Consider the following 26,921-nt stretch of genomic DNA (forward strand, 5'->3'; position numbering starts at 1 on the left):
CTCAGCTAGTTTCCTATCAAAAAGTGGTTTCAAAGAAAAAAAAAAGGAATATAGAGGTATATTTAGAACTTTTATTGTATTACAAGTATATGAAAATACAAATGAACCTGTTTTTTTATTGTATCACACTATATTGTGTCCTCCAGTTCGAGTAGACATTTCAATTACTTGATGCATCTCCTTCATAGTTATATCTATAGGCTGAGAGAGAGAGTACAGAGTAGAGTTACATTTATCAGCATGTCATAACAACAAGCTTCATGCTTTAGTACTGTTTTTAATCTGTCTATGAATGACAACAAACTCATTTCTGAACACAGCTCTGTTCTTTTAATTCCTAAAATGAAAAAAAAAATCCTTATCAGCAGGGTTTATGATTTTTACTACATTAAGAAGTACATTTCACATTTTACGTGAAATTCAAAACTGGAATCACCAATTGCTAATGTTTAGGGGTGGGCGATACGACTACAATCTTATTTCACGATAACGATACGTTTTCTCAGGTAGGTCTACCAATTCAAGTAGAAATACTACGGAAATTGAATAAAGCAATTAAATGCAAAATAAAATAGACTCCACTGTATGACATATACAGTGATTCTTATTAAATTTACTGAAGTTATTCAGTCAAAGGAGTGAGTGATTTTCTCTTTGTCTTTTGTTGTTTGATGAACGTTAACGACAGAGACAGCAGCAGGTTTATTAGACTGCTGTCACTTTAAGACCTAATGCACAGATCCAATATACTGTATTGACACACCTCAGATTTCCCCCCAACTGTTTACTTTCACTTAAGTCATAACCGACTGTGTTTGCATGAATACTCAGCCAGACCTGCATTTTGACATGCTGTGTGTGAATTTATTTGACTGTCTGAGCGCCTTAAGCTGCTAAAGAGAACTCAGTTCGGTACTCTCATGATGAGATGGCTTTCTGTGCGTGCGTTTCAAATATGTGCATGTAGAAAGTCCAATTTCTTGTTATCATGATTTTATGTTGTTATTTATTTTCTGTCTTTCTTTTCATGTTTCATGTTCCAAGTCCAAAATATCCAAGCCCGTGTCAAGTTCGAGTACAAATTTTTCTAAGTCCGAGTTTGTTCATAATTGGACACGAGTCTGGAGTACCCCAAATCTAGTAATGGTCATAAAGGTATTCTATGCCAATTATATTAATATGGCAGTGATAGCTTAGTGGTTAAGACATTGGCCTTCTGACTGGAAGGTCATAAGTTCAAATCCAAGCACCACCAAGCTTCCACTGCTGGGCCCTTGAGCAAGGCCCTTAACAGCTCAGTTATATAAATGAGATATATGTAAGTCAGTCTGGATAAGGGCTTCTGCGAAATGCCATAAATGTGATGTAATGTTAATGTAATATAGCAATATTGACTGACAGTAGCTTGTGCCTTAAATAATTAAAATAACAAATCATTGTGTCATCAAAAATTCTACCACTGTCAGACATCCAAACAAATTGCATGAGTTTAACTCTTCAGATCACATGGTGATTTAACTTAGTATATTTCCTCATATATTCCCCCTTAAATTATTTCCCTTGTACACCACTGCATCATGGAAAAATGTATCTGACATTAGTCATACGTAACCACACAATGAACCACAATTAAGAAGAAGGATGAAGTGAGTTTTTCTTTACGGAGTGGATCTGATGCTGGGGTTTGGCTGGTTTTGCTATCTTCACATCACCAACACACAGGCATATTTCCTCTGCCTGCTGCTCAATCTGAAATGAAAAGACGTCAGTAAACTGGATATGTCAGCAATGAGTCAAACCCAGCACATTGAGCAAGGCCACACAGATACTGCCTTTTGCATGCGTCTGCACCCAGCACCACAATCTGTGTGCCATAGAGAAAACAATGCCGGGTAATGGCTCCATAAACAGGAGTCCAGTTAGGCCAATCAGCAGAGGAATCATCTGGAGAGCAGGGGGCTTCAGACACACTGATTGCGAGGTGATTTACCTCACGGGATAATGACTCAGCAGGCCACGGTCTGACATGAGAGCACAGAGCGTCTGAAGGGCAAAAAAAGAAAAAAGAAACATCCAAGACTATTAACAGCTTACACACTGGTGCAGATCATTCACCTAGTCATAGTTGCCTCTCTCTCTAGGTTTTCAATATCTGCTCTCAAGCAATGGAGGAGTAGCCCCAGGTGAATACGGCAGATTTATTTATATTCCCCATTTTCTTTCCCATCACAAAAGGTGAGGGAAAGTGACCTAGCAAGCTGCTTCCTACGGCATAGAGAACAAACAGTGGGCAGGCACACTTGCTGCTTGCTGCAGCCCAAAGAATAGGTAGGAAAGGTAAGTTTTTTTCAAATGGTAAATATGTGATGGCCAGTGTGTATGTGCATGTGTGTCTTGGAGGGGGTCTATGTCAATACTTGAATGGAGTAGTTCTTTGATGTCTTGAGTTCAACTTGGGTCTCTGAGGGCAAAGGAAGGGCAGAACGAGGAGGAAGGCGCTCCATCCAAGTCATCTGATGGCTTTGTGGGATGGTAATGCATCAGCAAATGAAAAGGTCTCAATGACTGCAGGCTATTCGGACATAAACCTCAGCACCACTTCAGTGGAGGTTCGTTGGTACAGTGGAAAGTGGCCAAATGAAACTTTTCAGTCAAAGAAACATCTTGTGAGTGTGCATCCTACATTTTCGGTTTGAAAAATTTAATGGGAAATGTTTGAAATTTCAACGTGAGCTGCTCAGAACTGAGTAATGTTTTAGTTATTTACATTTGGCTGTATCTAATATCCTTGCTGTTTATTGCATGGCTGTCAAATCCTATTATTAACTTATAGAAAGTATTTCAAGGCAAAATGATGAACACCATATTTTCACTTTCCCGTTTTTGCTCCTGTTGTGAGAAGTATGGCACCCATAACCCCAGAGAAAGGCTTCAGAAGGAGGACAGCACTCAGAATGGGTTGTTGAGAGTGGGAAAAGGGTGGGGTGTTGGTGGGATGATTGGGTCTATTTAACCCCCAGGAACAGAGTGCCCCCCTTCCTCCCTATGCAATCCCAACAAGCACCCCCCCACACCCACCCCCCTCAATCTGATCCCATCCCCCCCCCCAAGCTTTGTGAACCCTACACTGAGCTCCTCCCTATTCTGTCACCCGGCCATTCCGCTTTGCTTAACACACACAATGGGTGCTCCGTGCTCGGCCTCCTGACGCTGCATTCTGACTGCGCACTAGGGAGCAAGCTATGGAAGAGGGCCTACTGACCTAAAGGGGGTCAGTAGAGGCATACATCAGAAGACTAAATGCCATCCTGGGAGCACTCAGGCCTGGGCACCAGACCAAAACCCTACACACACATATGGACCACACAAAGCAAGTGCCATCTGAGTAAGAAAATGGCACTTGGCAACCCTGTGTCTTTCAGCAAAATCTTGACAAATCAAGAAGAGAAAATTTAAACTTACCTCTTTGCATAGAATATCCAACAGATTAATATATATATATATATATATATATATATATATATATATATATATATATATATATATATATATATATATATATAGAGGATGAGGGAGATTATAAACTGGAGGAATTAGTTACTTAGAGAAATACTGCACTGTATCTCTTTATGGAAACATACTGCATGCATACAAGGTATACAGACACTTTAATATTTACCCCCTTTCTTTTAAGGTGAAGTGAATAAACACCAACTGCAATTTGATGGGGAAAAAACTTTCACAAGAATATTTGTCTCTGCAAATGTTTTAATGTTCCAAATCTTTCTGTGGTATACACAAGGCCTACAGTGATGTGGTGCCTACAGGTAAGTCCTCACTATCTATCCCAGACATCTGCACCAGAGGTGCAAACAGACGCCACACACATGCTATCTCATGCTAAATTAATCCCACAACTGTTTGTACATGTACAAGAGAGACAGCGTGTGTTGTGTATGTGAGAGATTAGAAAAGAGTTTAGAGTTAGACTTTCAAATTGCTTGCTTGTTCGCTTATATTTCACACTACAGTTACATCTTAAAGCCCAGACAGGACTGATTGCTTCTCCCTACATTGACATTCGGAGGGAAACCACTGGAGCTGGGAAGGGACAGGAGGGGGCTGAATTATATGCAAATAACCCCCTCCCCCAAAGGGCATCCAAATTTTATGGGGTTAGAATTTAGTTCATCTAACCTGAATAATCAAATGTGGGAACGAAAAAGAAAACGGTCCCTTCCTTGCTTACTCTACTACATCTCAAACGCAGTAATCCACCCCCACCCTCCCCCACACCCCAACTCAACAATATAATCTCTGCTTCCATTAACTTACCCCTAGCCGGAGAGAGCAACAGGATGAATAGAGGATCAGTGGAAATTGCTAACAGAGCAAGAAGAGGAGGATGAGGAAGAAGCATCCTGAGGAAGGCAGAGAAAGACTTCATACCTGATCAGGCAGAGAGATCGGCTCCTGATTACGACACCGTTTTCCCAGCAGGCCCACTGCCTCATCCAGAGCTGCTGAATATGGAACAGACAGCCAACCAATCCTGGCGTCACTTTCTCTCACCTAATGACAGAATTAAGGCTATTTAGTGCCATTTTCTCATGGTTTATGGGCTTTTCAGAACACGCTTTGCCATGAGAAAACTCTGTTCGGTATTATAGTGTGGGAGGTCTAGCATGCAATGGTGCAAAAAGCATTGTGTGACAGAACATAGCATTACACTGAGTTAGTGAGATGGCTGCATTCTGACAGGCACTGAAAGCATTCCAGACTCAAAATAGTGCCCCATACAGTGATCATTTGCAACGGATTCATATCTGTAACTGACTCATGTCATTTTCGGCAAAGGAAGATTATCAGTTTTGTCCGCGTTTTAAGTATTTGAAAATAACATACATTCCAAATGAAAGCAGTAGGCAGGATGAATACAGAAAAATATGAAAAGAAACTCTTTGTAAAGTTCATAACTTGAAATAATTCGTTCGTTTCTGGGTTTTGATTTGACTTTGTGTGAATTAGAGTGGCCAATATGAAAGGTTATGACTCTTAGGAAGATAAGCAGGTAAGGAGCAGGTGGAAAAATTCCCCAAGCTCTGTCCCAGTTTATTACAGATATACAGTACAGGCAACATTATAATATCATTCTGTATTTCCATAAATTTCTTTAAATAACAGTCTCAACTGTGTTTAGGACAATAATTCTCTTATTCTGTTATTCTGCATTCTGTTATGGCCTATATATATATATATATATATATATATATATATATATATATATATATATATATATATATATATATATATATATATAAAGGAGGAGGTGAGAGGAAAGAAGGAACTCCATCTTGTCAATGACTGCACTGGAGAAAGTGAACATAGAGAGGTTCTGTCTCCAGCTGGACATCCACACCATGCCACACACACACACACACACACACACACACAGGGCACACACACAGGGCTGGGGGTGTTGGTGTAGGTGGGCTAAGCTGTTGGAGTTCATTTTCTAGAACCAGTGGAGGAGTAATAATGATGAAAGGCTAAGACACCACCACACTGAGCCACTGATGCAACTCTGCTCAGTGAAGACTATACTAAAGATTTTTTTTTAATCAGATATCCACACATGCACAGAATCACTCACACACACATTAGGTCTCCCAAGGCTTCCCAAACATCACCAAATTAATGTAAAAATGGGCTAGTCACTAGGTGACATACAAATCCTTTAGTTGCCTTAAATCTCAAACTTTGACCTCTGTGTCTGTCAAGTTGCCGTCACTGTGTTTCCCTCCTTAAGCAGGAGAATGCACCCAACCAAAGCCCTCTTTTACATCTCAACGGGCTTAAGCTGAAATACTAATGACTACCTGTCAAGAGGCGGCTAAGTAGACGAACAGAACGAACGCCGCAGCACATGTGGGAGTCTATGAGACATGGCGGTATAAATATTTTGATTAGCTATCAGATGGGTTTATTTTGGAATTTGGAGACTGAACTCATTTTACTTTGATCCACAAATTATTAGCTCATCTCCAAAACAATGTCAAAAATTCATCTTTAATACAGGATGCTAAATTAAGCAGCAGAACAATGCCATCATAATTAAGGCTAACAAACTCTATACATCATCTTAACAATCACATGTGACATAAACACAAGGAATGGCAACCTGAACAGGGACGTAAACCTCTTAAACTTTACCCACCATTTAGAGGTTGCATGATAAGTGATGGTTTTGGAAAAAAATTTCCACGTCAACCAGCCTACACATGCACGCCTGTTCTGTTAACACACCTTTAGGGACAGGAATAACAAGATGCTCAAGAAGAGGTGTCTCATTAGACAAGATGGCACCATCAAGCTACGTGGGAATATCGCCCTTCTAGCTGAATGTTTTTATGTAACACATGAAGCATCCATGATAAACAGAAGTCATGAGTCACTACTAAGTCAAGTTGACGGAGAAGACGTAAATAGGAAAAGGGGGAAAAAACGCCTAGAACTCATAAAGCTCGTTCCCATTTACATGACAACTTAAGAGAAATGCTTTTTTATGACTCATTCAGGCCCTAAATCACTTCTTTCCCACTTTTTTCTCCCATCGCCTTGGCTATTAAATCACCATCTTGACCCGCTGACCCAGGGCCCAGGCTGTAAAAAAGCCCCCTGCAGGTCACAGGGCTGATTGGAGCATTTGAATATGAAATGGCCTCGGCAGGGCATGGAAACAGCCTGGCAAGGCGAGAGCCATGCTGACCCCCAAGCGAGGGGCCCACCGATCAGCCGCTCTGAGGATATTGGGCTCGCTCGCTCTCTCTCTCTCTCTCTCTCTCTCTCTCTCTCTCTCTCTCACTCTCTCTCTCCTTCACTCTGTGTGGATTTACTTGGCCTTGAGGAGGGGAGGAAGAATGAGCGGGGATGAAGGGAAAGAGTGAGGGAAAGGAGAAAGAGAAGGGGAGAATTTGAATAAGAGAAGAGGCAATTCCTGTTAGCATAACAAAGGAGGCCGCCATCGTCCCTGATTGGTGTCACAGTGCGGCTCTATAGCTGACCAGGCCCCCTGGGTGGGTTGATGTGTGGAGCTCAGGCATGTTTATGCATCCAAGGTGTGATATTTGCCAGGGGTGGAGGGACAGGGAGGGTGCCCAAAGTTCTCTTAAGTTTGGGGGCGAAGTTTTGGTCTGAAACGCGCATATTTCTAAAGAACAAAGATTTGTAAACGCAGCCTCTTGCACTCAGAAGTAATTTTCCTTTTAACCATGGCAAAATGTTTAGAAATGAACAACTGTCATTGGTACTAAACTGAAATAATATCCTTAACAACCTGTTCCTCAGCCCGATCTGTGTACCAATTTCATCAACAGAGTTCAATTTACCCTACTTGCACTAGCCACTTTCTCACAAAACATCCAGGAATTTTTTTTTCTGGGCTGTACATGTTTAGTACACGTAAATCACAGCTTACGTTGAAACACATTCCGAATTATTCATTATTACACCAGTAAAGACAATGTCTTATCTACACAATTTACTCTCTTCAAATTTAATCTGAATAGTCAATTTGCATAGCTCTACAGCACAACATATTTTACAATGCCTCATAATCTTGACATTAATATCATTAGGCACATTCAAATTAATATTATGTTTATTGTGTAGTTGTATTGTGAAGTATAAAATTGTCTAATTGTACTGGGTGAAGTCTAATATACAATGCTTTCACTGTTTACTGTATTTAGATTTTTTTTTATGTTATACAATAATAAGAACTGGACAGGTTCGGGACATATCTAGCTGTCACTTTGTTTTCCTATCATGTAAGAAGCCAAGTTACAAATAAGGAGCCAGTACTATGGGACTTACAAGTGATAGTCAAAAAGAAAAAACATTCAAATGACACTTTAGTGAGCTGTAAAATGCCCCTAATACCGTTTTCACAAGCAGCGCCTCAAGCTAAAACCTGCTTCACTACACATGACACTTGATAAGATGAAAGGCAGACGAGGAGGAGAGAAGAGAGGACCTCAAAGCACGCGAGTCTCGTCTGGCATGTTGTATCGTTCCACCTCCACCAAAAGTTCCTCCATACCTTTAATTTTCCACAGGAGAGCTGCCATAGAACAAGCCGCAAGGTTGCATGCGGTAAAAAAGCATGTCCATTAAATACAAGAAAATCTGAACATTGTCATGATTTGGTCTAATGGATAAATACAAAACAGCATTAAACAGGTCCTGAGGAGAGCTGAAATACCAAGACAATTTAAATAGATTCTTGTTTTCTTTTTATTTAAGAGCTGATCTTCATCTGCAGTTTATTTCACAGGAAGCCTGTTGTACTGATATGGTTCAGCTTTGCATATAGAATTTAGTTTCGGGATGAAAAAGTTCCTCGTGTTACGTGGCAGCCTTTATCAGTCAAAAATGTTTAATGCTTCTAATTACATGTCAAGAAACAAACCCTGATAGACCACAAAACATAGCACTACAGCTCACGAAACACAGAAGTTGAATTCAAACATACTTATTTATATATAAAAGTGAAAGATTCAGATCACGTTATTCACCCATAATTCATCGTTCTCAAATATTACAAAGATGAATATTTTTAAGATGGGGAAATTTTTTATTTTGAAATGAGCAGCTACACATTATCAACACAGGCTAATCCCCAGAGACATTAATCAATTTACAACACAAGCAGTCAAAAAAAAAAAGGTGTACTGTTCCCATGAGGAAAGCCTCATTACCTATTAACATTTCTTACAAATGTGTCATACTGATGTTCTTTTAAAAAGATTTCGTAAATAACGCATGCATGAAGATATGAAATATAGCCATTGGTCTGGATTTGGAAGAAAACAAGGTTGTAGACTCTAGAACACTCACGTTGAATGAATCTATTATACCGCTACATTCTCCTGACAATACAGATATGATAAGAATCTGTCACATGAAGTAAGACATGAAATGTTCTTTGTTCATCTGTCAATCTCTGTTTCATCTCAATGTCCCTGGCCAACACTAATCAATATTTGTGGCCTAGATGGGAGCCATAATCACACACCGTCACGCAGTACCCTGCAGCTCCTTAACCTTTGTTCTTGTCTGTATTGTTCCTTTACAGTACCAAATTTGTTCCACTGTCACTGGGCATATGTGTCTCACTTCAGCTATCAAAAATAAAGTCGTTTTCTCCACTGTTTTGAGTTTTGTGCTCCACGATGAGTGAGACAGAAAAGGACATATGGACAGTAGTTAATGTATGGCTGGACATATTGTATGATATGTTATTTTTGTTTGTTTGTTTGTTTGTTTGTTTGTATGTGTGTGTGTGTGTGTGGATGCCAGCTACAGGTACAATTACAACTTTTGTCTTTCTCTTTCACCTCTCATCAAATTCTTCTCCTCACCACACAGTAAATGACAAGGGCAGAATATCTCTAGAATAAACAAAAAGAATAACAGAATTCCTGAAACAACTTGACTTTCATCATGTGCACGTTCAATAATCCATAATATTAACAACTTTATGCCTAGTGTGATATCTCGAGGTTTGTTTTACTTACACTAAGAGCTCTAAAACAAACATATTGTATTAAATAAACAATTACAGATACCTTAATGGGACAAAAAAAAAAAACCTACAGTCTATGACTGGGAAGTCATTCCAGGTGTTTGTATAGCATGTAGGCTTGGGTGCGGCAGTTAAAAAACTCCCCCCCCCCCCCCCCCCCCCCTTATGCAACCATGTACTGTGATCAAACTTTGTGCTGGAGTATAAACAAAACACTTCCAAGTCGTTGCAAATTATACCAGAAAAGAAAAAGCTTCTAAGGACATCCTAAATGCAGAGACACTGATCTATCCTTAAACAAATGATTATTGATAAATCAGAGAATAATGATCATGATCAACCCAAGCCTAGTTCATACTGCATGTTACACAGTCACCTGGCATCAAATGCAGGCTCCGTAGAATGTTTATTTGAGTCATTTCTACTCTGGTCATCTTCTTTGAATAAGTTTAATATTAGTCTATACACCAATCCATTCGGTGTATACTCTTGTGTTTCATTTATTTGAATTATATGCACCTGTACTGGTCCTCCTCCTTGATAAAGTTTTCTGATTAGATCTGGGTTCATATGCTTTTTTTTCCCCCATTGACTGAAATTCGATGACTGCTAATATTAGCACAGGTTTTTGCACCTGTGCTCCTTTGCTGAACCTGACAAGGAGCAGCAGTTAACCTTTATTCCACCCACTCGGCATTCTTTGTGGTTGCTATACTATAGAGCGCCAACCGTGGATATTGTTAACAGCAGACATCAGAGGAATGGGACAAGCAAGCTGGCACACATCCGCCCATGTCAAGGCTGAGATTAAATGCAACTGCCAAGAGAAGTTATGAACTGAAATATCTCTGGAAAAAAAAATGTTTTAAAGCTTGCTTCTTTTTATTTTATCTGTCAATTTTGAGACTGGAATGGGTGCAGTGGTTCAAGGCAAAAGAAGTTTTATTCATAGTAAAAGACAAATAATATATAGTAGAAGCCCAATGGATTCATTTACAAGTCTGGTTAGTGAAGGATAGCTGTAAGTCCGACAAGTGAGCACAGGGATAACGACCATAGGCTTGAGAGGTGGAACCTACACCTAAATAAAGTGCAAAAGAATAGCCAGCTCTGTGAGGTGGGGATGAGTCAGTGAGGGTCAGCTCAAAGCCCTGACCCCATAAGGATTGGATGCTTTTTTCCCACGGCGGGAGCTGATCTGAGAGGGTCTCATTAACAACATCTGCCCCAGTTCAGGGGGGATTAACCCAGCCCTCAAGCTTTTGCACCCCCTATTCTCCACTCCACTCCACTCGGCTGTCAGTCCCGCAGCAAACAGCAGCCTCTGTCCAGTGGACAGGCCTGACAGCACTGCCTACAGCCAGCCTGCTCTCCCATAATGCCCTACTGATCAATATTCCATTCTTGATATACAGCAGAAACACTGAGGGTCTGACACTTTTGGAATACCACAGAACCAGTTTAGATGGTTGTCTCAAACCTCTTTTTCAGCTCTAACCTAATTCAAATTAAATTCCAATTAGTAAATAAAACTTAATCATTTCAAACGAGGCGTGCCCCGTCCAACCTGTAGGTCAGGCATAACCAAAAGAAAAGTATTCGTTATGAAAAAGTCCTTTAACTAAGTTGGATGTGGTTGTATCATAGAAGTGCAAAAGAATGGCATCGGGAATGTCATATTCCAATAATAAATGTAAAGCTTAGACAGGAACTGACATCAAAAATATGGGGGAAAAAATCCTAACAATTCAGTGCCGTCTGTATTGTGCAGGATTGCAGTGTGGCGTAATTAGGATGATTTGGAGAGGGGGTTAAACAAACAGCCCCAGTGAGGTCATAGGCAGATGGAAGTGAGGATATGCCTGCACTTGCTGAGTGGGCACAGCCATGCTTCTCTAACTGTGGAGAGAGAGAGAGAGCGAGAGAGAGAAAGAGAGAGAGAGTGTGTGTGTGTGTGTGTGTGTGTGTGTGTGTGTGTGTGTGTGTGTGTAGAAGGGGCCTCTCTTGGAAGTTAGGGTGGCTCTTGCTTTTCTCTGATTTTTACATGCCCAAAGGGGTCCGCTATCTGTACCTCCTGGTTTAACTACTGCACTGGTTCTGCTGAAAACAAAATAAATGTAATGGGCAAACAAATAAATCTTTATATATATATATATATATATATATATATATATATATATATATATATATATATATATATATATATATATATATATATAAATCTTTATATATATATATATATATATATATATATATATATATATATATATATATATATATATATATATATATATATATATATGATATATCTTGCTTGCCCACATTTTTACACAGAAATATTTTCGCACGTGTACATCATGGCACATGTATCAAGCTATTATGTATTTAACTGTAGCAAAGAGTGTGCTTACTTCCCTAGGAGATGAGGCTTGCCTTGGCGATAACAAATCAAGACCTTGGCATGATACGTTTCTTTCTGACTGATGATTGATTCTGATTCAAAGTTATTGAGCAATAAAGTTTAGAACATCGGTAAAATCAAAACAGATACAACTTTTCAACTGTTAAGAATTTTTTCCCATTTCTATATATATTAATATATAAAATATTTATAACATTAACTCAGTTTTGCCAAGTATGATAGATATTTAGAATTCAAAGGTTATAAAATACAGAATTCATTTTCTATCCTCTTTTTTCTTTCTTCAAAATTTAAACCCATACTGTACCTGTATATTCCCTTTCCTGCTTAAAATTCTCAGCACAATTGGTGTCTTTGCACTTAAGAGCCACTGAGGTATAATCACTTATTCCCTGGGTTCAAACCTGCTCAGTCTGCACCAAGTCATGCAGCCAAAGCAGCTTAATAGCAAAAAAAAAAAAAAAGATCTGAAGTGTGTGATTAGATGACAGACAAGCCACTATCGCACTAGAGTGATTTAAGACCAAGCTAGGGAATGCGGGGAGGTCCTAATCTAATCTCCTGTCATCCATAGAGGTGCAGTGCGCTAATCCCAAGGCCACAGATCAAACCCCAGCAGTGTGTGTGGGAAGGCCGTCAGCCTCAGCAGAGTCCTCTCAAGCCGTGGCCCAGGGAAAGTGCAGTAGGGGTTCTTGTTGTGAAGGTGTCAGGTGCAGCAGCAGCAGCATTAGACTGCCATAGCACAGTAGACAGAGAACTGTCACTCTGATTAACCAAAAGTTACAGCCTTGTGAAAAAGTGACAGATAAGAGATGTACCATTCGGCTCAACACAGAAGTAATGAGAAGCAGGCCTACAAGCATCCTGGACTGGCTGAAATTTATTTTTAATTAATAAGAGTTAATAAATGAATAAGTCTATGCAGAAAGATCTATTTACATTTCATTTCTTTTATTTCATTTTGGTTAGTGTTGATATAAGGACAAAAACTTTAGGGTTTTTTTTTTTTTTTTTACATCATGCAGCATTCGCAATAGGCCCTGTAAGTCAAATTTACACCTCCAGGGAAAAATTATTATTATTATTATTATTATTATTATTATTATTATTATTATTATTATTTTGACAGGAACACTTCTGTTTCTCAAGGCACAAACAATATAGATATACCCTCAAAAGGAAAGAGTATTATATATGAGGTCCACTACAATTTGTATAAGTCACTAAGTGCTCCACAGCAATGTTAAACAGTGCAATTTGTATAAAATGGTCTGAGTGACTTGGTTAGTCTTCACATTAAACACTGTAAATATCAGCAGAGAACTGGACAACAATGTGTAGTATTAAACAGCCTATATACAGAGATAATAATGCTTGCCTTTCTTGACTAGGGCAACTGTATGAGATTTGCATGCTTGAGATCTGAGACTTATAATGTGTACTATGTGAAATCTAGATTTAATCCTTATAGTGTAGGTAGTTTGAATAGTAAATGCGATTTAACTAACTCCTCCACCAAACCAGCTCATTTATTAACGCAGGAAAACTAAAAGAAACAATAAGAAATGATCAAGACAGCAACTCCTGGAGTGTTACCTTTTTTTAATAGCATGTATTAGCTGTCGTGTGTTTGAATATAGCGATGCTTTTCTATTAGACAGTGACTTCGGACAAATGAAGCAACGATGTCTACTAAATAAAAAAGAAAAAGAAAAGGAGAAAGAAAAACAGACCGCGCCATATCAACAGGTGGCAACTCGTTTGGAAAGTAGAAAATGGGAATCTATTTATGTGACGTTCAGATGAGGATTAGTGACGTTCTATGTAAACATGAACTTGTTTGTTAATTTATTTAAGTTTTTTTTATCAATTTAAATATATTTAACAATTCAGTCTTTTTGTTATGCTGTAATATTTGCTTCATTAAAAAAAAAGCTGTTATTTTATGTGATTGAGCGCATTCATGTTTTTTTTTCCGCTCAGATGCAACTAAACACACTGAATAAAAACAACAACAACAACAGCTAAAGCAGAAATGTAGTTAAGCCTGCTTTAGATTTTAACATCATTTAGAATTGAAGCAGCTGCCCATTGGCAGGGTGTGTTTGACTTTCAGCTCACATAACACATCACATTATATAATTACTAGGCTATATCTGCCACGTTGTTTGTATTATATATATATATATATATAAAACATTTCCTTCATCGGATTTGCCAAAGTCTACAAACTACAGAGAGCCTGAAGCTTTCCCCTCTGACCAAACCCGGCAAGAGTCATGTGAAAATAAATATATGTAGACGTCAGTGTTCTTTTGTACAAATTTATTCAACATTTGAGAATAGAGGATGGTCTTAAAATAAGCAGAAACGCCCGTTTAAATAAAACTCTCCGTCCCACATAAATGGGTTAAACTGATAATGTAAAAACATTCACAGAAAAGAAGATTCACACAAACAAATCTGAAACGAAAAGTGAACAACGAGACATAAAGGCTGTGGTTCAAAAACTTTTTTAAAAATAAAATAAAATAAAAAAGTACTATAAATAAAAACAAAATTTGCGCTCGCGACCAGCACAGTTATTTCATTTCAGTGTAAAACTAATTCAGAAACAAAAACAGGGGGGGGAGAAAAAAAAAAAAGACTACACAGGTTTGGACACAGCCAACAAAACTGACATTCTACAAATTAAGTGTAAACATTAAAATGAGCAAACATACTCTTCCTCCAGTGTTTTTTTTTTCTTTCTTTCTTTCTGGATTTACATCAGCCTCTTCATGAAGCTATGTGCCTATTTTTTCATAGAGAGAAAATCTGACGGCATTTCAAGTCAGAAGTCCGATTTTCCTACACACACACACACACACACACACACACACAAACACACACGTTGATTGCGTTAGCTTATGATAAAAAAAAAGCTCCTTTGCAATGCAGGTCTAAACTGAGAGCAATTCAGAACCCAGTTCATGATATGTCATAAACTTTCAAACGGACAACTTATCAAGATTAAAATAGTTTCATTCTTTTTTCTCCAAAAAAAAAAAAAAAAAAAGAACTGCGATTTTTTTCTCTTTTGTTTTCAAATTATAAATGTTCAAGTATCCGAAGTACTTAGTCCTTTTTTAACCCCCCACCCGTTTCCTCAAAACCCCTATAACATGAGTCTCTTAAATGTGGGTTAGGGGTAATGCTCCATTCAGCATCTCAACTCTTCTACCCCTAAAGCAGGAGTCTCTTAGATGTATCTCAGGGGCAGTGTTTCCTTCACTCTTTCGGCTCCACACCCCTGCACTACCCCGAAAACACGAGTGAGTCTGTTAAATGTGGGTTAGGGGCAGTGTCCCGTTCACCCCGGTCCCCGCGCTCTGGTAGTGTGGATGTACGCTGTGTAAGCGGCTGCTCTGCAGTGCGTTGTGATCGGCGCTGTCTCCTCCGGGTGGCAGGTACATGCTGATCATGTCCCTCAGGTCTCCGAGGCAGGCGCGCTGTGAGTGTGAGGCGATGGCAGGCGGAGGCGAGCTGGGCTCGGTCTTACACACGGAGGCCACGGAGCCGAGGCCCACGGCGCCCGGGCTCTGCTGCGCGTACGACACGCCGCTGTACGTGGACGCCGCGCTCATGTATGTCTGCGCTGTGGACATCATTGGGTACTGCAGACCCGCCGTCATGTCATAGCGGTGCATCTGTTGCAGAGGCGGTGGGCTGCTCATACCGTGGTGCTGCGGGTAGGCCAACTGTTCCTGAACCAGCGAGTACGCGCCGTTCGTCCAGCCGTTGGCCACGTGTGCGTAGCTGTCCATGCGCTGGTGGCCCACGGACACAGCGCTGTTAACTGCGCCCGCGCCAGGAGCCAAGAGGCCGCCGGGTAGTGAGTACTTGTCTTTTTTCAACAGGGTCTTGGTCTTGCGCCGCGGCCGGTATTTGTAATCCGGGTGCTCCTTCATGTGCATGGCACGCAGGCGCTTCGCCTCGTCGATAAACGGCCGCTTTTCAGCGTCGGTGAGCAGCTTCCAGTCTGCACCCAGGCGCTTGCTGATCTCGGAGTTGTGCATCTTGGGGTTCTCCTGAGCCATCTTCCTGCGCTGGCCGCGCGACCACACCATGAACGCGTTCATCGGCCGCTTCACGCGGTCTTGGTCGCTCCCGCCGCCGCTCTTCCCGCCCGGTCCCGAGCCCACGGTGGACTGCGGAGGCAGCGGACTTTTTAACTCGGTTTCCATCATGTTATACATTCAACCGACTTTACAGAAGCGCCTAACAAGCGGAAAAAAAGTTCAATCTTCTTCTACAAAAGTAGGAACCAAGTGCGAGAAAAGTTTACAAGGAGCAAGCCTTGTCTACTCTAAAAACCACGCAGTAGTCAAACAAGCAGACTTTGTGTCTTAAAGACCAAAAGTAGTAGTTGTGTTATTATTATTATTATTATTATTAATATTATTATTAATAATAAATCTACCGGTTTCCAGCGTTACTCTCCTCTACAGCTCCTGGTGCTTTGCTCTGCTGTGCCACAGAACTCTGCAAACTTGGGCGCCAAGCTCAGCTGTTAATAGAGGCTCGACCATGTGATTTGGATTGACAGCATAACAATACGCTTCAGAGCTGACCAATCACAGCGCAGCTCGCGCTCTGCCGTCCCAACAACGCGCTCGAGCCTCCCCTGAGCTCAGAGTCGGGCTTCAGTTTTCACCCGAGTTAATCATTTGAGGGTAAAATCACACTGCTTATTTCACCCAACATAGTTTATGAAACGTTATGTAGCGCCTTTAAGGAAAATTTTTTTAAATTCAGATTTGTTTTGAAACAAATACAGCAGAAATAATATTATATATATATATATATATATATATATATATATATATATATATATATATATATATATATATATATTAATTGTTGGTTTAATATTAACTTCACTTTCTCATGAATTAAACGAGGTTGACCATTTGTTCACAAAAAAATCGAAATATTAAATGGATTTGAACAAGTTGTTTAACACGCATAAGCCACTTCACTTTCTGTGGTTGAAATCAGCTGAATTTCCTGTTAGCATTTCCCCTGTTGTCAGGTCAGTTTGTTCATGCAATTTAATAGCGTATGTGCGTGTTTATGTTCAACCTTATTATTACTCAGTTTCATTTAACATTGATGTCTCTACAGCATTTCGAGCGTTTCTTGTTAATGACCAAAGGAAAAATAAACGATTCATCCAGGCCTATCTTTATCTGAGCATTTGATTAATATATTATTCTAATATGCTGTCCTCTATGAATCTCTCTCTCTCTCTCTCTCTCTCTCTCTCTCTCTCTTTATTCTCTCTGGCAGACACATTTCAATTTTGACAAGTACAAAAACAGGGAGAAAAGCTTCAAGAGAACAACAGTTTTATAAATATATATATATACATATATATATATATATATATATATATATATATATATATATATATATATATATATATATATAATAATTATTATTATTATTATTATTATTATTATTATTATTATTATAATTTACTATCAAATTAGAGTTATTATTCGGGGTGTGTAGGCTATAGCCTAATATAAATGTCAAAATGCGACACAGCCTATTTAAAATTCGAATCGATCTAAACATGATCCGCATATTATATTTTATAACACTTAATTCCGTCAAAAGAAAAGTCAGATGGAAATGATCTTCTTATTTTACAGGATCACAAGAATATGTGTTATTTAGCCTACAATCAGTCTAATACATACCTGTGGTGGAATAAACTCATTCCGTGAGAGATTTCTGCCTAGAGTTTATATTAAGTTTGGGAAGTTACAGTAGCTGATTTGTAAGCACCAGGTCAATCACCACCACAATTAAAGCAGAAATTAGCATGTGTGAAATGAACGACGATCGACACTATGAAAGCTCCAGCTATTAAATCTGAGACTACCGGGGACATTGAGTGGAATAATGATGCATTAACGCCCCCTAGTGGGAGAAACTGTAGCGTTTCGATAGCCTCTTTTAGATCTTAAGTTTTAGCGAGGATTGATGAGAGTATAATAAATATCTCCTTCACACACACACACACACACACACACACACACACACACACACAGACAACAGGATTAATCTGGCTTGTTCTTGTTTTACTGTGCTTATTGTTGTTGTGTCTGAATTACTCTGTGTGTGTGTGTGTGTGTGTGTGTGTGTGTGTGTGTGTGTGTGTGTGTGTGTGTGTGTGATTTATTAAGCTCAGGGGGAGTTCGCGCTGGTCTCTTGCTTCAGGCAAACTTTACACCTGCAAATGATTACAAGCACCCATCGAGAAGGGCGTCAGTTAACACACGTACCGACTGCAAGATTCACCCCTCGGAGTGTGAACGATTAAAGTACTGAATATTCAGAGTGGGCTTTTAACAGCGCACACTAATGAGCCTATGGGCTCATCAAGCGTCTGCAAGTTTTTGCATCAACTGGTTCGCCTATGTCATATCTAAATGCTGTTTTTTGGTTTGGTTTGATTTATTTATTTATTTATTTATTTATTTATTTTTTTTGGGGGGGGGGGGGGGGGGTGGAGAATCTTCTTTCGTTTTATTGCTTATTGTTAAAATGTTGGGCTTTATAAATAAATATATAAATAAATACATAAACAAACAAATAAGCATATTTGTCCAAAATACAAAGTACTGAAAACGTCAGAGGGGGGATAAAATATTTAATAATAATAATAATAATAATAATAATAATAATAATAATAATAATAATAATAATGCTTATCTTTACACTTATGATTAATGGTGAGGAGTCAAATCCCTCATGTGGTCAGTGTAGGCCAATCCAAAACACTCTGTAAAAAATATTCACATTCCAATATATTTTATCAAAGCACTATTAGAACTGCAATGAATCTTTGACTTTTTTGTGTACTTCTTTGTCCATGGAAAAACAAAAGGTTACATTTGCGGATTGAATGACGATCACTCTCAGCTAGTCTTGGTAAAATATCCACGGTTCTCAGCATAGGAGGTCAATACCAATCTAAATCGGTGATTTGTACGAGCGGGATCAGACTGCATGAATGTGAATGCAGACAGTCGGACCTACAGGCCGCCGTCACCAAATGTCTAATTAGCGCGCGCAGGGTTTAACCCAAGTCATTTCACCACACCGCTGTTTTCTCCGAGTGCTCTCAGGAACACGTCCTCTTGTAATCTGCTTATGGAAATGGAGAAGACAGCGGGAGAAGGAAAACTCCGCGTTACCCAGGGGCTTGGTAATGAGGACCTGCGCTCCCCAAATTTCTTAATTAACGAAAGCTACAAAACAGAGGACCAATGGCAAAGCGCGCGAACGTTCAAGCTCAGGGAGAAGAAACTCCTCTCAGGGTTATGAAGGCCAAGCAATAGCGTTTACAATTAGTCTATAGTACAGACCAGGTTGTTCAAGAAGTTCCCAGAACGCACGTTTGAATTATTATTATTTGTAGAACTTTGATTATTGATCTTGTTTTTAATTCCAAATAGCTTAGCTATACTAATCTTAAATTCTAATTAAATATAGTAATCAAATAGATTTTCAAAAGAGAAATCGCAGCAATTAAAATTCTAGTATTGCACTGCAATCCGTGAAATACAGTCTCATTATGTGCACGTTCTTAACCGTATTTCACCTATACTGTTAATAACGGCCTGTTTTTAATGACAACAAATTAGCCCGTGATTTGTGCAAAATATTCCATGTTCCTTCTGTAATCATTAAATGTCAATTCATTTGCTAATAGGATGAACACTTAAGCAGAACAGAATTAGTCCGGAAAGAGGCCTGAACACAAATAGCACTTGGGGAGGAAAGATTCATGGCTTGTATAAAATTTAAGCTGTAGTCATGTTGATAATATTCAGATTTTTTTTTTATAATTATAGGCTATATATGATCATTATTGTGGTAATCGTCCACATTTTTCGATGTTTAATTTCTTTTAACTTCCTGTAGCTTAAAACGTGTAGGTGTGCTGGGTTTTGATCACTAAGGAGTAATGTAGACTCAAATGTCTGACTTGAAGAACGTCAACAGAATTTCTGCTTCTGGATTTGAAAATGAAATGCATACCAGAAACAGCGGTATATTCCCTGCTATTGCTGTTTTTAGTTCATGTCTGAAACAAGGTCCTCAAGAAAGCCAATTAACAAAGAAAAAAAAATTCCATCCATTGTACCTTTTGAAATGGAGGCTATAATTAAGCGTTTTTTTTTGTTTGTTTTTTCTTGGACTGCCATGTAAGTGAAAATGTGCTATAAGTCGGTTTGAGCTGGCCTGAGTGGCGTCTCCTGTCCTATAGACACATGTAATATCATATTCTCCAGTCTATTCACTTCCCTGATCTTCTTTCACTCGCATTATCTCATGCTCCATTATTCTGCGCTCTATTAATGTGAGCTCGTTTTACCCTACGTCCTAAAATGCGTGTTTCTTTTTAATCATTTTAGCCAGGTACAAATAACAAATTAAAATCTGTTAAAAAAAAAAGAAAGAAAAAAATACAATATAAGGATTATATAGACCATTGATGATTGTCGACTAACTGCAGAGCCTATAAATCATTTAATTCACAATTGTCAAATTTTGTGAAATGGTGAAAGAAATGCTGGGGTGGGGGTGGGGGGGCAGAAACAAACAACATCCACTTCTACATTATATTCAGGGGCATTTTAAAGGCTGAAGGAAAGATGTCAGGTGACAAATAAATAAGCTGTTAAAAAGAGTGTAAATAGCACTCAGGCAGTTATCATGCAAATGCTTCCCTAATGCATCAATCGTAATTTATTTAGAAAGAGGTTTCACAATCTCCCTAATAGGACATAATTATGTACATTAATGTTAATTTTAAATAACGCCGTCTGTGCAAATCCCTTTGGGGATCCATTCAGTTTGTCTATTAATACAAGCAGCCTGCTTGAACCTCACATGAATGAAGGGGTGACCTCTGGCATATGGTTTTCCCTGCTTCAATTCTTTTTTTTTTTTTCTTTTTTTTTAAAGGGAGTTAGCTGAAGATAAATTCTAAGTATAAAGTAACAAGTCTGGCTATAATAGACTGTCCTGTTTTAGGATAAATCCCTCATAAGGCACTTGCACCATATTAGCTGAATACTGATACATATCAGTATACTGATTAGATGTTCTGGTTTCTTTCTCTTCCTATTTTCACATATAGATTTTCTTAAGATCCATACAAAAAATTTTAATGTACTTAAAATAAAAGAAACAAACATGTTATCTTCATCATTCATAACCTACACTCTATGACCCAAACTGTACCCTTCCTTGTCTTATGGGGAGGTACCTTGAACGTTTCAGATGCATTTTTCACCTGAAAATTTGTATATATTGTACCCCAAAAAACATTTAAGGTACATAATTGGGCCGTAATTACCTTTTAGAGTAAAGATTTAAAAGTACATTACATAAAATGAACCAATTTAAAGGGAAGACTAAGAAATCATATAATTTCTTTGTATAGTTCTATTTCTATAACTCTGTCAACTAGGGAAAGGATTACATGCTTACATATCAGTTTCTAAAGTTTATTCACTGATCCAAATGGTGGAACATTAAACTGGGATTGCTGTTATTGAAGTCATGTTGAGAGCATAATTATATTAAATTGACAGTAAAATTATTTACTGGGCGGAAATCAAAGATTTCCCCATGTTCCGATACTGTCTTCTCCAAAATAGCCTTGAAGCGCATGCTGTGTTATGCAGTTAGAGGCTAGTAATGTTAGTATTGGCGTCGTACCATAAATGCCTAGAAACCTTTTGCCATCTCAGCAACACGCAGTGCAATCCCCAAAAGATTCAACTCACCCATTTTGTGTGTGTGTGTACATGTTTAGAGAACATTGCCTGCAGGGGCAGACATGACACAGGTGTCACTGTAAAAATGTAATAAAATTAAATAAATAAAATAAGATGGAGTAATTATGAGCATTACAAAATTTGCCTGAGGATAGAAAAAATATGGGTGCAGAAAAAGGGTGCAAAAAAAATCATCAAGCATCAATATGCAGGTATAAAACATTCCAAAAATGTATTTAAAAAATATTTTACTTCAGTAATAATAATAATGTTCAGTAATAATTGCAATATAAATTGCACATGAAAATCTGCACTTGGCTGCTTTACAACAAGCAGTTAAAAGATCCACCACACCGCCTGTCACAACATTCCCCAAGTGAACATATAAGATTCAATTGGGAACATGAAAGGTGCGTGGCCCTGACAACTCTTTTTCTTGGCAAACCATGCATGGCTTTCTTCATTATTTTACAAAACTAGCTGAAGTCTGACAATGGCTGAGGGCACAGTCTTTGCTGTAATCTTTCTAATCCACCAAATGAAGCATGACCAGGAGCTCTCTGCTACACATCTGAAGCACTAAACTTGAACATCTTCAGCTTTATCACATGACCCCAACCCCCCCCCCCCCCCCCCCCCCCCCCCCCGACCCAAACTATTTAGATAGCATGTAATACAAAAAGGTGAACTGTCTCAGAGATACATCTAACAAAAAAGCAAATAAAAGAAAGCATGCATGTTTACAAGCGTATATGCTTTATAGGGTGTTATATTACTTATGATGGTCTGTATCACATGTCAATTATGTCATCTAGTTTATGCTGATTTGCTCCCTTTGTAAGTTTGCCTTAGAGTTACCCATAATCCCAATGTACTGAATTGTTCATGTCCTACGCTATACCGTATGCTCTTCTGTGTGTAGAGGTCGTGTATTGTCTGGCAAATTCTGGAGGAAGAATATTTTATCCTACATTGAATATGATAAATAAACACTCCTAAATACCGTACAACCAGCACTCCTATCACAGTACGCTCATACTGAACATCTTATCAACATACTTAGTACTGTTACCCTTTATAGTATAGAGACATAGACAGAGTAATGATTTCTGATCCCACTATCTGTGCCAGCCAGAAGAGGGTGGGTTCCCTTTTAAGACTGGTTCCTGGTTTCAAGGTTTCTTCCTCATGTCGTCTTGTTACAGTCATCTCTGGATTGGATTCATTAGAGATCGAATTCTACATCCAGATTTCTGTAAAGCTGCTCTGTTATAGAAATCAAATGGAATTGAATGTGTACCCTATATAAGGATGATATAGGATGACAATCAAATGAACCTGACTTAATGTTCTGTCTCTGAGTATGGACCTGAAAAGACTAGAAGACACATCTGAACAGCCATTAAATGATAAATAGGATTCCTGTTCAAAGGAATCATAAGGCTGGTGTGCTCACATTAACACACAAAGCACACAGACTGAATCTCTTTTTTGTTGCTTATTGGCAACATATTTCTAAAATATCTTCAACTTACAGTGGAGAATTTTCAGCACAATATTAATACCAGCACATTTGGTACATGATGCGTTAAATGAAAATAGTCCCCAAACTACATTTATTCTTACAGACTGAAAGCTAATTTCAATTAAACCACTGATTAAATTAAGCAGAAAATTACTATAAATATGGTTTTCCTGACCCAGTGAGTTGTCAGTATTACAACACATTGTGTTCAAATTAAGAGATGGCTTGCCATGGTGACATCATCAGGCCACATTTGTGCAGAAATGCAGATAAATTGCCTCAATATTACACTTTTTTCTATAACATGATTACTGCTAATAATATTCAGACTGTACAAAAGGTATGCTTACAGAGGTGTATTTTATGTTCAATTCTAGCACTATTTATTTAGGGTTTAAGAGAATACATAAGAAGGCTTAACTGTTGTCCTTTGTCAGTCAAATTTTATAAGGCTGGATCAGAATTTGAACAGCATTACTGTCTGCAAGGCTAATTACAGACCTCATTATTTCCCATGTATCTTTAGAATCATTGGCATGTACTACAGTTTCTCCAAAACAATGGAAACTTTCCCCTTTTTTGTTTAGCACAGAGTGCTGAGTGGTCTGATTTTGCTTTGCACAAAGCTGGGCAAAGCAGTTAGCTTTTGTTTTAAACATAATTGAGATCCCACTAATCTGGGCCTCGCTTTAAAAATGAAACAGCCGCTTTGTAAAAGTCTCATTAGTTAAAGATAATATTATGGAGCAGTGCAATTCATTTGCAAGGCACATCTTTAATTAATTAAATACGACGAATTTTGTAATATGATTAATGACACAAAGTTGCTATCAGTAAATTATATTAAAATTAATATCTAAAGATAATACCTTGTGCATTAATTGCAGAACGCGAGGCCTCAGCAGCAGCAAAAGCCACCTGAACTAATTATGGAAGGCAATTTATTAAATCATGGAGAACAAAACAAACAAGTATAAATTGATATATTAATCATAGGCTCCATTACGTCTAATCCAGGAGTGAGTTGGGGTGAAAAAGACAAATCTCTGTTGCCTGCCAAGCACTTGATAATGGAGATACTGGTCATAAATTTATCCTGCAAAAAAGCCTCATTAAAAGAGGCGTAATTTAATTAAGAGTTATCCATCGCCCTCCAAATGTATTAATTACCTTGGGTGTGATGAGATGAGTTTTGTGGATTACTGATGAATTCATTATGGTCAGTGTTGTGAGAGTGCTGCGAACAGTGGTGGGAACCTGGTGCTGCTGACAGGATAATGGATTGTGGGGCTGGAGAAGACTATGGTCACCTTGCCAGAGGTAACACAGAGGAGTGCTTAAAGCACTAGACCAGACCCTCAAGGGTGGCCATGTGGCCCAGACTACTGTAAATCAGCATCAAATTAAACATCAATCTATAAACGACAAAGAGGAAACAGGACAAATAGCTATTGACAGCATTTCTGCTATATTTCTGCTACTCAGAGGAAAATAAACAATGGGACGCACGAGCATCAAAGGCTCACGCCTGCACATGTATAAATTTGTACAAGCCGGCTCAAACCAGAAAAAATGTGAATGGTTAAGATTGGTTAGGGAAAGGGGTGGAGTTACCAGTCATAGCATTTTTATGACTTCTATTTCTATAAGTTTTTAATAAAATAATGCACAACTCTGTCACTCCATTACTGTGAATTAATGTAAGAACTAAGCACTAATCGTGCATTCAAAGCTACAAAAAGCATATAGCTCAACTAAATTTTAGCTTCCTTTAGCTGGGCTGGCCATGCAGTGCTACTAATGACCATTACACTGCAGGCAAAAATCCAAATGCATAACTGCTGTGATAACTGAAGAGACTTTGCACTCTAGAACCCACTACCAGCACATGCAAACATACACTTATACACACATGCGTGCACACACAAACGCACACACACACACACACACACACACATGCTGCAGAGGTGAGGAGAGTTTAGAGAACTTGACAGATCAAAGTACTAGAGACTTACACGTCAATGGCAGATACATGCTGGAGCACTAGAGGGGACACATCGCAGAAACTGTGACAGCCTGACAAAGACATTCCCTTCCTCTTCCTGCGCCAACACCCCCCCCAACACACACACACACACACACACACACACACACACACACACACACACACACACACACCATAGGATCCTTATGCAGTGAGTTAAATGTTGTAGTCAATCAATTTTTCTCCTTCACCATGTTTAAATTATTTCAAAAATATATATTAAAAAAATAATCTCTTGATATAGTGAGCTAATCATTATAAACCATTATAAATCATTATAAGAACAATATGCCAGTTATTACTCACAAAATATTTGCATTTATTCCCAATAAACACAAAGCCTGGCTTTTCATGAAATTCAAGTATCATCAATGATTTATTCATAGTAAGCCCACAAACAATTACAAAACACTCCACTCGAACCCCAAGATAGAACAGCATGATTTGAAGTGACCTTATTAGTGACTCACAAAATGAAACCACCCTCCTGTTCGTTCAGACTGGTCATTTTCCCCAGACTCTATTCTGTAATGCCAGTGAATGTAGTTCATGTGTGTGGTACAGAGCTACAAACAGTCCTCCCTGCTTTCCCCCCTCCCCTCCGATCGCTGCCTCAGCACTTCAGTCTCCCAACAGCAGTTTTCAGAAAGACACTCACCACCTTCACTCGTCCCTCTTCATCCCTCTCTCCACATCTTTAGGGGGTCTTGGAGATGTCGTGTGAGCAGTGCTGAGAAGCCCATGAGACCCTCCAGTTGTGCAGCTCAGAGCCCAGAGGAAAGAGAGAGGCAGGAAGATTCTCATTCGGCAGTGAGCCCTCCCTGCACGCCGAGCCATCACATTCAGCCAAGATTGCTTCATACAAAAGCCAACAATGCCGCAGTGAAAGCCATTGTTGATATTCAACATTTTCTAAATAGCTGAACAGAATGGATAACATGGTGGCCTGCAAAACTTGGCAAGGGAAACTGACCTGGATCTGCCATCTGTAAAAGAGAAAGGGAGAATGTGAGGATGGACACAAAAACAGCTCGTCTTTTTCCTAGACAGTGGACTCTGGTGCTGTATGTTACAGTGCTGAGAATCAGCTCACTGCAAAACACGTATAAGCACAAACATTAGCACACATTAGTACAACTCAATGAAAAGCGTAGCTTCTTCTGTTCTCCCTTAGATCTTTATGAGGTTCATCCATTTTAGCCTTTAATTATTGTTCCCAATTGCCTTGATGGCTCCTGACAGCTAACCTCCTGTCTTTGTCAAAGTGACAGCTGCAGATTAATACGGACATTTAACAAGCCTTTAACTTCTCATCAGTCAGTATATGTTCTAAGAGGACCTCAGAGAGCGAAAAGGGCAACGACCTTTTGTGCTAATAAGCTGGAAATGAGAAAAGAATTGTTTGTGCACATGGAAATATTTGTATGAAAGCTTCTTTGTGTGACTATGCATATGTATTACATCTCTATGGGACATATTTAAAGAGGCTTACTAGATTA

At 38.8% G+C, this 26,921-nt stretch overlaps 1 protein-coding gene and 1 long non-coding RNA gene across 3 annotated transcripts; both read right to left on the minus strand.

The window, feature by feature from the left end:
* LOC128633494 (uncharacterized) lies at positions 1-26,307 on the minus strand. The gene is made up of 3 exons (XR_008396918.1): positions 26,081-26,307; positions 4,450-4,572; positions 1-1,749 (listed from the first exon to the last, which is right to left on the minus strand). It is a non-coding gene; the product is annotated as an uncharacterized LOC128633494 (long non-coding RNA).
* On the minus strand, positions 14,319-16,531 carry sox3 (SRY-box transcription factor 3). Of its 2 annotated transcripts, none has more exons than XM_017475024.3 (2): positions 16,471-16,531; positions 14,319-16,198 (listed from the first exon to the last, which is right to left on the minus strand). In XM_017475024.3, the coding sequence occupies exon 2, from the start codon at positions 16,127-16,129 to the stop codon at positions 15,332-15,334; it is 798 nt and encodes a 265-aa protein (XP_017330513.1). In that variant the 5' UTR covers positions 16,130-16,198; positions 16,471-16,531; the 3' UTR covers positions 14,319-15,331. The 2 variants fall into 2 exon arrangements, with proteins under 2 accessions (XP_017330513.1, XP_017330512.1); XM_017475023.3 differs by having other exon boundaries at positions 14,319-16,268.
* Positions 26,308-26,921: the final 614 nt, after the last annotated feature.

This window comes from Ictalurus punctatus, chromosome 8 (assembly GCF_001660625.3).
Source record: "Ictalurus punctatus breed USDA103 chromosome 8, Coco_2.0, whole genome shotgun sequence".
Classification (NCBI taxonomy): domain Eukaryota; kingdom Metazoa; phylum Chordata; class Actinopteri; order Siluriformes; family Ictaluridae; genus Ictalurus; species Ictalurus punctatus.